The sequence below is a fragment of the Cololabis saira genome, chromosome 18 (genome assembly GCF_033807715.1).
Source record: "Cololabis saira isolate AMF1-May2022 chromosome 18, fColSai1.1, whole genome shotgun sequence".
Lineage (NCBI taxonomy): Eukaryota > Metazoa > Chordata > Actinopteri > Beloniformes > Belonidae > Cololabis > Cololabis saira.
This window is the reverse complement of record NC_084604.1, coordinates 25,820,390-25,832,798: the sequence shown is the minus strand read 5'-3', so window position 1 is coordinate 25,832,798 and position 12,409 is coordinate 25,820,390. Positions and strand designations below refer to the sequence as shown.

At 38.8% G+C, this 12,409-nt stretch overlaps 2 protein-coding genes across 2 annotated transcripts in view; one reads left to right on the top strand and one right to left on the bottom strand.

Moving 5' to 3' along the window:
- Positions 1-2,525, top strand: part of ylpm1 (YLP motif containing 1) — a 30,597-nt gene extending 28,072 nt beyond the window's left edge. Inside the window, exons 20-23 of the mRNA XM_061746989.1 lie at positions 266-317; positions 1,156-1,280; positions 1,470-1,653; positions 2,222-2,525. Coding sequence (XP_061602973.1) covers positions 266-317; positions 1,156-1,280; positions 1,470-1,616 — 324 coding nt within the window. The 3' untranslated portion in view covers positions 1,617-1,653; positions 2,222-2,525. The remainder of the gene's footprint in view (positions 1-265; positions 318-1,155; positions 1,281-1,469; positions 1,654-2,221) is intronic.
- A 3,065-nt stretch (positions 2,526-5,590) lies between these two features.
- Positions 5,591-12,409, bottom strand: LOC133464802 (prospero homeobox protein 1-like). Its single transcript, XM_061746988.1, has 4 exons — positions 11,084-12,409; positions 10,717-10,818; positions 10,096-10,290; positions 5,591-5,758 (listed from the first exon to the last, which is right to left on the bottom strand). The coding sequence occupies exons 1-4, from the start codon at positions 12,407-12,409 to the stop codon at positions 5,591-5,593; spliced, it is 1,791 nt and encodes a 596-aa protein (XP_061602972.1).

The following is a 12,409-nucleotide window of genomic DNA, read 5'->3' as shown; positions in this document are numbered from 1 at the left end:
ATATATATTCTAATTGATTACATGATCATATGTTCAAAGGCAAACATGGGAGTTCAACTTTCAGTTACACTTTAATGTTCTGCATGCCAGTGTTTGTGAAATACTGTCAACAGTGCAGTTTCATTCCAGTCTTTCTTGTTGTCTTTTAATCTCTGACAATCAGATATCCTCTCTTTTCAGCCGGTCCCTCTCCCTGCTTTCCCTTCCCTGTCTTTACCCCTGTGTCGTCCAGATATTTAACCATTGCAGTGTTTCTTTAATGTAGGGCTATATTCCAAAAAGCAAATGGGAGATGGACACATCTGAGGCCAAACTTGGTAGGTATTCCATTTCATTCATCTTTATTTTATGAAGCTAACATTTTTCTCTTTTGTGTTGATATTTCTGTATTAGTTTGATGATTTTTAAACATACAAACTTGTCTTTGTTCTTTTGTTTTTTGATATTTAATGTTTAGAGCTGGGCAGTATGGTCAGAAAAAGAGAGTCTTGTGTTTTCATTTGAGGTGGTGTCGTTGGTGGTTAGTTATGAAGTGAGATTGTTTTCAGCATCATAACCTTCAAGGTCTACATGATTCTTTCCTAATATGTAATGCCAACAGTTCTGTGACTTCCCTCTCTTGCGGTCCAGTTAAGCCAGATAATGACATGGCTAAAGATACAAAAATACTTTGGATCTGTTGCTGCAGCAGGATTTTTCTGCTGCTACTTTGACGTCCACTGCACCACCTGCTTTGATTTTCTTCGTGCTGCCATTCAAGTTACAGAGAGGAAGCACTTCTGTCAAAACCTTGTCTTAATTCTACATATGGCTCAACCCCAGTCATAATTATTTGCAACTAATGGTGTATATAAGTGGCATAAACGGCCCTCACATTGAGTCACAGGGTGATTATTGTTGACAGATGTTACCTTTACTTTTTCTATGAAATTGCTGACGGCAGCTTAAGCATTTATGCTTTACATCTAAATTAAGAGGTTTTAAAATTAACATGCTGAAATAAACTGTCTGAAAACCAATGACCTCAGCAGATAAAAGCCCAGAAACTGAATAGTCTGTTTAAGAGCTCTGCTTAAATTTACTTGTGAGATGCTGAGGTTAAAATCTTTATGGCTGGGCATAATTGACCTGATCAATAATATTATTTTTATGCAGACAAGTTGGACGGTCTGGGAAGCGGTGGGAAGAGGAAACGTGAAGGTGAAATGTCGGACTTGGAGGACTATCTTCAGCTGCCGGACGACTATGCCACACGCATGTCCGAACCAGGAAAGAAACGGGTAAATGTGGAAGCTTTGCTACACAGTTATGGCCTGTCGTCTGTACATGTACCTGTCAGAGAGGGAAGATGAAGTTAAACGTAAAATCTAGAAACTTTATGTGTCAAATAATAGATTATCTGAAATGGTTATTGATCATTTTCATGTTCATAATGGTACACATTGGTTGTTCTCCCCTTTTTTTTTAAGGTTCGATGGGCCGACCTTGAAGAGCAAAAGGATGCGGATCGAAAGCGTGCTATCGGTTTTGTGGTGGGTCAAACGGACTGGGAAAGAATAACGGATGAGAGCGGCGCGCTGGCACAAAGAGCTCTGAACCGTACAAAGTATTTCTAAGAAGACAATTGCATCCCTTATTTTGGTTACTCGAGAGGTATGTGTATTTTTATTCTGTTCTTTATCACTAAAATAGCTGCAGGTTTTACGTTTGATATTGCAAAAGTGATGAATTCTTTATGAATCCAGCTCCGAACCTCTTTTTATAAAGGGTTATATGTTTTTGTGGCATACTAACCATCAACAATAGGGGGAAAAAACATCACACCTGGAACAGCTGCAGTTCATAATATCTGAAATAATCCTTTAATGACATTCAGGGCAAATTTTTTCCTACCTGCACTTTATATCAAATAAACGATCAGATTATCTTACAAAAATATTGAATATGATATCTTGTCAGTGTACACTGACCTTTTTTCCTCTCTTAAATGATTTTCCTTCCAAAGTTATTTACTGCGGTTGATTGAAAACACTTGCAATTTTTTCTTATTTTGACATTATTAATAATTTGTAAAAGGATAGCTAATGCTTGGTAAAAAATATCTGACAAAAAAAGCTTTCTGGAACAAGATAACTAATAATTGTGTAAAATAGGCTAATGTGATTTTGTTTTGATTCGGTAAAGGAATTGGACAGAAAATTAACAATTCTCCTCTCCACAGGGATCCCAAATGTGAACCTGTTGCAGCTCGCTGGTGGAGAAGCATTCAAGAAGATTTGTTGCTGCTGTCAAATTGTTAGCCAGGTCACTATTAGTGATGGAGGAAACACCTTTTTCCCTTTGGCTATTCACTTTTAAATTTGTAGTTTTCAGTCGGCGCTACTGTTAGTCATGCATTCATTCGTGTTGTTTTTTTTTTTTCCTCCCCTCCCTGTTTTTATATTTCATCTACTGTATCCATGTATTGGCGTTTTTTGGTCAAAACCAAGTTGAAAGAGTCAATAAAACTTTGATCAAAATTTCAAGACTTGTTGGTTGGGTTTCATGAGAAAGAAGCTGTTAAAGCAGATGCATGAATAAAGTTACAGTGACAAAGACCTTGCCAATATTATGTAGTTTTGAATCAGACTATGGGTTATGTCCAGGGGTTTGGCAAAGTACCTTTTTTACTTGAGATCATTGGTGGTTGAATTTATTTATACCTGGTTTCTTCATGATGTGACTGGTATTCTCTCTCATTTTGATAACATTTGTATTCAAAAGTCAAATCTTTAAAAACATGTATGTCTACTATTTGCAGTTGATTGTGATTATTTAAATGATAGGTTCAGTAGTTTAAAAAAAAAGTTGTTTGTGTGTATGTTAACATTGTTACAGGTAATTTCAACATTTTGGTTGCCTAGTGTCAACTAATGTTGCATAAAAAAAAAAACATCTTTACAGATTTAATTTACATCAGTATGGATGCTGTTTTCATGTCACAGTACGAAGCAACGAAGTGTGAACTTTACTTGCAGGCATGTTGCATTGTCCTATTGCATTCGTATTTAAAGCTGAGTAACCAAGACCTGTCAGCATACAAAACCTTTATCTTTTTGTGCTTTGAGTTGACAGTTTAAGCTAAAGTGTCAATATGATCAAACTTCTTTGCAGAGACATCACAAACTTCAAGTACCGGTATATAGATTTGAGCAGTCGATAGGCAGGGGTGTCGGAGTCCTGCATGTTTTAGATCTGTCCCTTTTTTCTTTTTTCTTTTTTTTTTTAATCAAACCGTGATACAAGGAACTTGGTCATCAACAGAACTATCCAGACTTTGATGACAAGGTGGTGCCGACCGTTAATTTGAATCAGGTGTGTTGATGCAGTGAAACAACTAAAACATGCAGGACACCAGCCCTCCATGGATTCAGTTTGACACCTGTGCTTTATAGGGTGTCCAGAGTGGTTTTACAAAGCATTGTTGCATGTCTCCCTTTCCAGGAATGACCTTACCTTGCCTTGTCTTACCTTGAGTAATTCAGTGCAAATGAAGTACCTAACAGGATGGGGTGGTCATGTTGACCTGGTGGCCATTGGACAAATTGTAGGCAAGAGATGACCAGCATTTCCTTTCCTTTCCAGCATTGCAAACAGATAGACACCAATGATAATAATAATCAATTTTATTTATAGAGGAATGAAGCATCTTCATTGTTTATCTGGTTAGTACAGTTTTTTTTTTCACCTCCTTTGTCATCTTCCTATTGTACTTATTTGCCATTGTCAAACAATGAAAGTGATTTACTACCAGCACCAAATGTTATGAAGTGGTGGTTTTTGGTGGATCCTACCGGGTTCGTCACTAAAATGGAGATGCAAAGCTGAAAGACTGGGGAGGTGGTTGGTCCTGTTCCAGGCTCCAATCTGTACCCCAGATCCCTGCTAATGGAAACCTGCCTTATTTTTCTGCTTTATAAACTGTCTTTTTATTCTTCTTAGCAAATACTCTTAACAGTACACCCATCATGGTCTGTCCATATATGGTACACTGTCATGATGCCAATTGACCCTTTCTGCTGGAACTCTTGATTCTTCAAACGCCTTGACTAAGATTCTGGTGCTAAGGCCATTCAAAGTTGGTTGAATTAGGCAATGCTCACAAATACCAGCTGATATTTTTTTAAATCTTGAAGCAGCAAGAGAAACAGAATAACTGAAATAATGGTCTTCCACTATTGCTTCAACTTCCACAGCAAATTTGGAGTTGTATTTATTTTATGTATCAATCTTTATCATGGTGTCTTGACTGAGGCAGGCTAGGTGGTGTACTGGCTCTGTTTCCTGAGAAATAAAAGGTTCAAAAAAGAAACCAGAGCTTGCCTGGTTTCCAAAGTTTTGCCCCCAGACCCCGACACACACAGTTCTTTGCTCTGAACCAGTAAAGATTTGTTCGACTCCCTTGGTGATTCAAACAGAACTGGTTCTGAGGAAAGCACTGAACACAGCTTTAAATTATTTTTTTCTACCTTTCAAATAAATCAAAAAATGACAATATTCATATGAGATGGAGGAATTCTAAGTTAACATTAAGCACATTAAGTAATTCATTTACATTAATGATAACATTGACCAGGTTTTTTGTTCCTCCAGTCAAAACTTTAATGTAAATAGACACCACCCGTTGTAGTACATATCAATAGTAGTACTTATATCTTGTATAATATACTTAATATGTAATTACCAATGAATGAATAAATAATATGAATAGCGTCAATTAATGTAATGAATACATATTCTGTGTTATATGGATACGAGTCTCTTGACGATCCATGAGTCCAGTGAAATGAAGAAGCCACAGGCCTTTTCAGACCTGGTAGCTACTTCCATGGTTTATACAGTTTGTGGTTATATTTCGGAAGCAGGCATCTCCTTTTTCAACAACTCCTTTTATCGACAACTTACGGGGAACTTGAGGACCGGACCAACTAGAATTTAGATTATTGCATGAGGAATTAAATCTGAATCAACGCTCATCTTGGAGAAGCTGAAGATGAGCTGAGCGCCGTCACTAAGGATGAAACCCATCTCTCCCGATGACTGCATTCTTTAATTTTTCTGTGGACGGCCTGGAAAGGAACAGATGGATCCCTGTTGTAAGTATGGAAGAGAAGCGTGGTGCCGTCTTAAAGAATGTTGCAAAAAAGGAATTTAATTGTCATTTTTAAGTTACTTGTGAAGTATATGTATTTGTATTTACATACATGTCACTGATGTGCTCTACTGGATATTAAACATTTTGCTACCTCGGTGTGGTCTCCATTTTATGCTTGTGAAAAATGCTTAAGAACAAAGTTTTCTGCAGCTCAAAGACACGGAAATCCTAAAACATGATCAGTCATGCAGATTATGTATTATTTAAAATAGCAGACTGTCTAAAGATGCAACAGCTGGAGGCAGCTGTGATGTAGCCGGTACATACTAAACCATCAGTCTGGCTTGTGACAATAGACGTTATGGCACCAGATGATGAGTCTACATTTAAAACAGATTGCACGTACAGAAAATGAGTAAGTCCACCCGACAAATTGCTGTGGCACAAACCTAGATATTAACTGAAGTGATGAGTTTTGAACTCGGCTGGTACGTCACTGTCCAATTTGCAGATCACCTTGTAGATTGCTTTCTTCCAGGACGGATCACGGTCTTTGCCCATTGAAATGGCAGTGTAAAACTCTCTGAGTGTAATCTCCGCTACTTCCAGGAACCTCACAGGGACCTGTGAATCCAAATGGAGAAAAAAAATTTAAAGGAGCATGAGGCAAGAATAAGAAATGAGACTCATTAGCGCCACGACGACCTTCGGGGTTACTGCAGCCAACAGCGAAGCCGGCACGGGAGAACGCACATGCAGCGTCATTTGACGTCACATCCGCAAGACAGCGCGGGAAATTCGGGCCCAGAATTGCAGCACATTTTGCAGCACACAGCCTGTTCAAGGCAACGGAGAGATACGCTAGAGGGCTCATTCTTTTTGGTTTGGAAAGCTTCATCTGACATTATTACTAGAAAACTTAAAACGTATACGCATTTTTTTCATAAATCCTGCCTCATGCTCCTTTAAATATTGCATGTTCACAACAGCCCTTGTTATGTTCACTCGATTTGTGTCTCTGACAGAAAAGAGAAATTACAAATTGGCATTACAAACTTAGACGTATGGATTCTAATCTTCAAGTTATGGTAAGTATTTTTTTTAATCCAAAAAAGAAACCAGGGCTGTGCAAAGAGACCCAAGAATTGAAATCCCAAAAATAATGAATAATGAACAAGTTTGACTACAGTGCACAACTTCATCATATAGTGTGCAGATGTTAAATTTTCTCAACCACCGTTAGTTTGTCAGTCATATTTTGACAGTTTGGGAAGTTAAAACCCAAACAATGGCATCTTTGGGGGGGTTAGAGGCCATAACCTGCTCAGACTAAATTACCTAGAATTGATTTAATATAGGTAATAAAATGTTTTCTAAACTCGGCCATTGAGGATTCCCTCCCTCTTGGAAATCCACTTAAATTACAGTGGTGGACTTGATCTTTTTGCAACTGTCTTTTTTAGCTCTGTCCATGCCAGCTGGGGTGAAGTCTCATATTTTATATAGAGAACTGGACAAAGCCTCCGTAAAACCACCTTCAGGATTGCTGGCAGGAGCCAACTGTCCAACCCTGATTAAGATAAAACTGGAGGGACAGGCAGAACCAACAAGCCTGGTGGTTAAATCACACCCATCATATCTTACCACGATTTAGATATTTTATTTTGTTCATTCTGATTCAATCTGCTGCCAAGCAGGTGGCCCTTGGATCCCTGGAGCTTGGCCTGGAAGGCACCAGGGGTGAAGGTATCTTGGCCAGGGCCAAAGTGGCTGGACCGAAGCAGCGGCTGGGGCCTACGAGCTACGAGCTATCCCCCAGCCGTCCTGCAGCACCAGCCACCTTCACCCTCCAACCTTCCCGGCCAACTCTAGGCCCTTTGCAGCGGTACAGTTAACAGCACAGCTGTCTGTATTGTGTTTAAAATAAGAATGATAATGCTCTCTTTGTTCTTTTTTTCATAGTTGTAGCTAAAGTGATGATAGTTGTTTGACATGATGGACTGCAGTGCAGCTGTTACTCATAAAACAATGGCCCAATTATGCACAAGTTTGTGGTTTAATATAATTTCAACTGAAAAAGAACATAAAATTTTGAAGCTCTGTACAGAGGTCATAGATGTGAAATAGAAAACCAAAACTCTTTTTATGCCAGCCCATAAATATGTTTATATATGTTGTAATGTTGGACATTTTAATATGGGGATCATTGTATATTGATTGAGCCACCCATTTAGTGGTGAGTTAATGTTCAATGATCCCTACCTTTCCTTTCTTCCATAATACCTTTAGTTTTGACAGCTTCACCCCCTCGTCTGCAGAACGAGGCTCTTTACGCTACCCTCTTTGGAGGCACAACAAATGTGTTGTTTTTTTTATTGTAGGAAACATTTTCTCCAACTCCAACCCTCTCTCCATGAATCTACAATTTTAACTTATTCAGTATTTAAAAAGCAAAAAAATATAAATATTGAATTACAAGATGTTTTAATTTAAAAGAAAAATTTACATCCAAATATTAATCTCTAGAATTTAATTATTTTTAATGACATAATGCTATCTGTGATCAATATTCAAGTATTAGAAAGAAAATGGAAAAAAAAAAACATGTCAGTGTCATCATTGAGACAAACTCCTGTGCAGCTTTTATTTGAATTCTTTTTCTGGTGAAGTAAGAGTCTTACCCCCCCTTTTTTTTAACGATTTAACGTCTAAAGTGACCATATTATCCCAGTTCCCTGGTACCCAACATCCTTTCAAACTCTTGCAATTATTCAGAGCTGCAAAGCCCCATAATCAGAGGTAGAGGGTTTTCTTTAAAACCATCAGAACTGGATGGAGGTTGTTTTGGGTTTTTTCTTGCCCCCCCACCTCTCTTCTTCCTTTGATGAGCTGAATCACTGCAGCTTGCCGATGGGCCGAGCTAATGGCTTGTGGTCGGACACGTTTTCATTATATCGCAAAGATATCAACGTAGGGCTGTGCAATTACTCAAATTTTAAATTAATTTCATTTTCACAGCAATTAAAAATAATGTGATCGAGAGAAAAAGAAATTGTTTAGCCATATTTACCATCTTGTGTGCACTTAAGTCCACTTGACCAGGGGTGAGTGTTTTCCAAGTAATAGTCACTGCTCTTTGTGGCCAAAAACATTTCAGCTATTTTTTCAGCAGCTCTACCAGCTTTCCATCTGTTGATCTAAATATTTTTGATTTAGTGTAAAATTTTACTTGCTCCGCAATTTAAGTTTACTGTAGAAATTTCAGCATTTGCATGTTAACTTTGATGAATGCAATATATGTCATAAGTTAAAAGATTTAAAATAATGTGATTACAATGTTGACTAAATTAATGGTGATGAGGATTTTCTCAACAGGCATCTTCAAGCCACACTTGAGACTCTCAAACTTTGCGTGTTTAAACACCACAGAGATTCACCTTCAGTCTCATTGTTTCATGCCTTATTAATAAAAAATTAAGGAAATCCTAAATTACACTTCTAAAAATAAATAAACAGAGGAAAAGACACCGGGTTGAAAAACATCCTGAGTGATTCTGCACAGTCATAAATGCTCTGCCTGGAGACTATGACAATATAAACTAATTTACACCCTTCGTGGTTTTGTCCTCAGCACTTTGAAAACTAAATATATCCTGCACAGGAACACTACAACCTTTTCTTTTTTCAAGCCTCGAGTCATATTTTAAATAGTACAGTAAGTTATCATAATTCCACTGAAGATAAGACATGCAAAAGCATAATATAGTCACTTTAATCTGTGAGCAGGATTTGCACATATGATAAACAGGATATATCAGCCCCAAAGACTTCCTGAATGAGCACTGTATGTGCTGTAGGAGATTGTTTTTATGGGTTGGGAGAGCTCGTCCTACACCCAATTCTCCCTCCTCTTTAGACAGGCTTGACAATGTCGTTGATCATATGGATGGGGTCTGAACAGAGACACCAAAGTCATTTCAACTTTACAAGTGAACAGGAAGTGTATAAAGGCACGTTTTACCTCTGCTTCCACAGAAATGGATCACTACTTAGATATTTAAGACAAAATAGGCAAAGCCATAAAAACTCTTAGGACTTATAACAAGGTGGTGCCAACCCGAAAAAAAAATAAAGAAATCTTGTATAAGCAGTCCTTATACACTTTCTGTACACAGTCAAAGTTGAGGATACCTTGGTTTGTCTGTATAGACTGTCCACGCTATTATTTAAGTGGAATGACATGATCAAGTCTTGTTAAAGGCTTAAAAAGAGCTGCCGGTATTTATTTTGACGTCAATTTCTTCAAATGTTAACATTAATTGCCATTTTGCTGCAAAAACATCTTCCATCCTGCTTCGATTGATATCATTTTGGTCCCTACCATCTCATAAAACGCTTAGGGTTGTTTTTAACTCTGCAATATAATTAAAAACTAGGAGAATATTAAACAAATATGACGTATTTAAAATCAATAGTTGCAGGTTAACTCGGTTGGCTTAACAAAAATCCTACAGCAGTTTGCATCTTATTTGTTCTTCCTTCTTCCCATAGGTTCCTAAACATAAGCCTCCGTGAATGTCACAAATTTAACGTGTCAAAGCTGTGGTATAACTTCATTAACACTGACGAGTATCATGATTCCCCAGAGACTAAATAATTGGTGGAAAAGTTTAATAAATGTTTCAATTTAAAATGGTAGGTAAAAGTTATAAACCCTCCAATCTATTCAAATCTGACTCTCAGCTGTAGATAGAGTTAAAAATAAGCTTTAACACTGTTGAGAAATGCACCAGTTCCAGGTATGAGAGTGCACAAGTTGATAAATAACTTTTGACTGATGGTACCGAAAGGAAACATCGCAAATAGCCGAGTAGGAATTCAGATCCCTGCTTCTAAACAGACTGACTCAATTGAAAGAAGTGATCATTATTTTGGAAACTCGTCATCAGTTTCCTCCTCACCTGGAAGTTGTTAGTTTTGTTGTAGTGCATGTTGAGAGCTCTGAAAAGTTCTGATTCTCTGTTCACCGTCAGATGCCTCACATCGACCACTCCCTCCACGACAGCGTTTCGGGCAAACTTCTCCATCTGGATGTAGTAAAACTCTCTAAAGTTACTGAACCATTTGATGAGCTGGGAGGTGATGCAGCGCGTGAACTGGGGACGACACGGAGCAGGTGAGTGAGACGAGGACATGTAACCATGTTCAAACAATGTGTTTCTAATGCAATAAATCTTACTGGGCCATTTTTGCAGTGCAGATTTAAAGTTTGTGCAGAAAATAAAATGAAACTTTTCAAATGTGTCATTGTGGAGTGTGTTCTTTTTTTAAATTACATCTTGTACTTTGCAAAAAATAAAATTTATGGCGGTAACATTTCTTTTTAGCCTTGATGGACTTGATTCATTGGGTTTCGGTTTTTTGGGTTTTCAAAATGAAAAAGCAACACTGTTGCTGCTGAAGTGCATTTAAGGTTTTTACACAATGCAATGTTTCATCATCTCCTCTTTTCAGTTAGTATACTTAAAATAACAGTCTACAAAAATTGTTGTTTGCATTGATTTATACAAATATTTTCTTACCTGCACATCATGGAAACACGTCCTCAGTACCAGTGAGCTCGGGTATCGAGTGTAGAAGAACATAAGCTTTGCTTTCTTCAGGTGGTTTGTTGTCAGACCTTCCTGCAATACTCAAGTATTAAGGAAGAAACACTCATCCTGGACATAATGGAACAGCTTTCACTAACATTTATTTTTAAATGTGGGAGATCACAAGAAATTTATATTGGATTAAAGATAAAGAAAATGATTATTCAAACTGAAATACTGGATGTAAATGCAGCTGCTTCAAGAGCGAAAACAATCATATACTACATACTTAGGTTTCAAACCCCAAAGAGAGACCAAATGTTGGGCAGCATCATTAACAGAAACGTCTGAAGGATACATTTAGCATGTACAAGTTGTTTTTCATCAAGCTGTCAGGCTCCATCTTCATATGAGGGAGACACAGGCTCTCCAGTAGCATTGGATCCAGTGACACAGGGTGACTGTGTGGGCTCCTCACAGACCTGGAGTTGACTTTTGATTTGACTTTGCCTGCGTTCCAGTGCATGTCGAGCTTCGACTGACCAGGCTCGGAGCATTTTTCCTGTGAGGCTCTCGGAGCACACTGACCGTCAGCACTGTGACGCCTCTCCGGTGCTCTTTGCAGAGCAGAGTCGTGGTTGAAAGAGATTGGAGATTTTGGATGATGTGGATCTGTTGACCTGGACTGAGGGTCAAAGTTACTGGCTTTTTCAACTTCATGCTTAGGGACAACCAAAGACAGAGCTTCTGTTTGGACATCTGGGACGTGCACATCTGCAGGACCACAGCAAGAATATCTCAGTGTGTTCTCTACACACACTGATGACTGAAAGGGAGTAAGAGTCTCTGAATTCTCTGAGTCATTTGGTGACGTCGGTAGAAGCGGCATGCTTTTGAAGATCGTGTCAACACTCCTACTCACAGCTCTGGACAGTTCATACTTTAAAACATCTGCTATCAGCTTTATCCGCTCTGGTTTGGACTGGAAGTAGTCCATCAGCTTCACCTTCTTCCATCCTTGATATTTTCTAGCTGAGCTGCCGTCAAACTCACTGCAAGGATCTGTGAATGAATCAAACGTGGAAGCTCCTGGAGAACTGTTTAAGCTGGGAGATTTCTCTTCCCTCTTGTTATCTGTGCTCTCATCCGTGTTACAGAACCTTGTCCGGAGCTGTCTGAGATGCTCATCCTGCTGAGTCGGACTCATGTCCTCAGATCTGCCTCGTTCCAAGAGGGTCTGATGGGTAGTGAGCTCTTGAAGCGTTTCATCTTCCTGGGTGTAGTCAGGCTCCTCATGCGGATTGGCTGTCACATCTGTACAAGACATGCCCTTGATGATGTTCTCTACTCTGGCACGCTTTGCTTGATGACCACTGTTAAAGCTCCAGTCTTGGTGACGGGAAGAGCCGTGTGCAGGGTATCTTTTAGTTGATAAATGTCCAGCGCTGCTCTCTCTGGGTGCACCGTGTTCCTTTTGAGTGGAGCGCATCAAACTTGAACCAGTATCTCCAGAACTGTAATGCCTTTCCGGTAATATTTTCACGCTGTCTCTGTGTGAACTTTCAAAAACACCTAATGCGTCAGAACTTGAGGACACAGAGTCAGGTTGAAAAGAGGGGAAGTGTCCATCAAGGCAGAAGCTGCTGGAAGAATACATACCTTTGTTCCAAAGACTTTCAGTCAT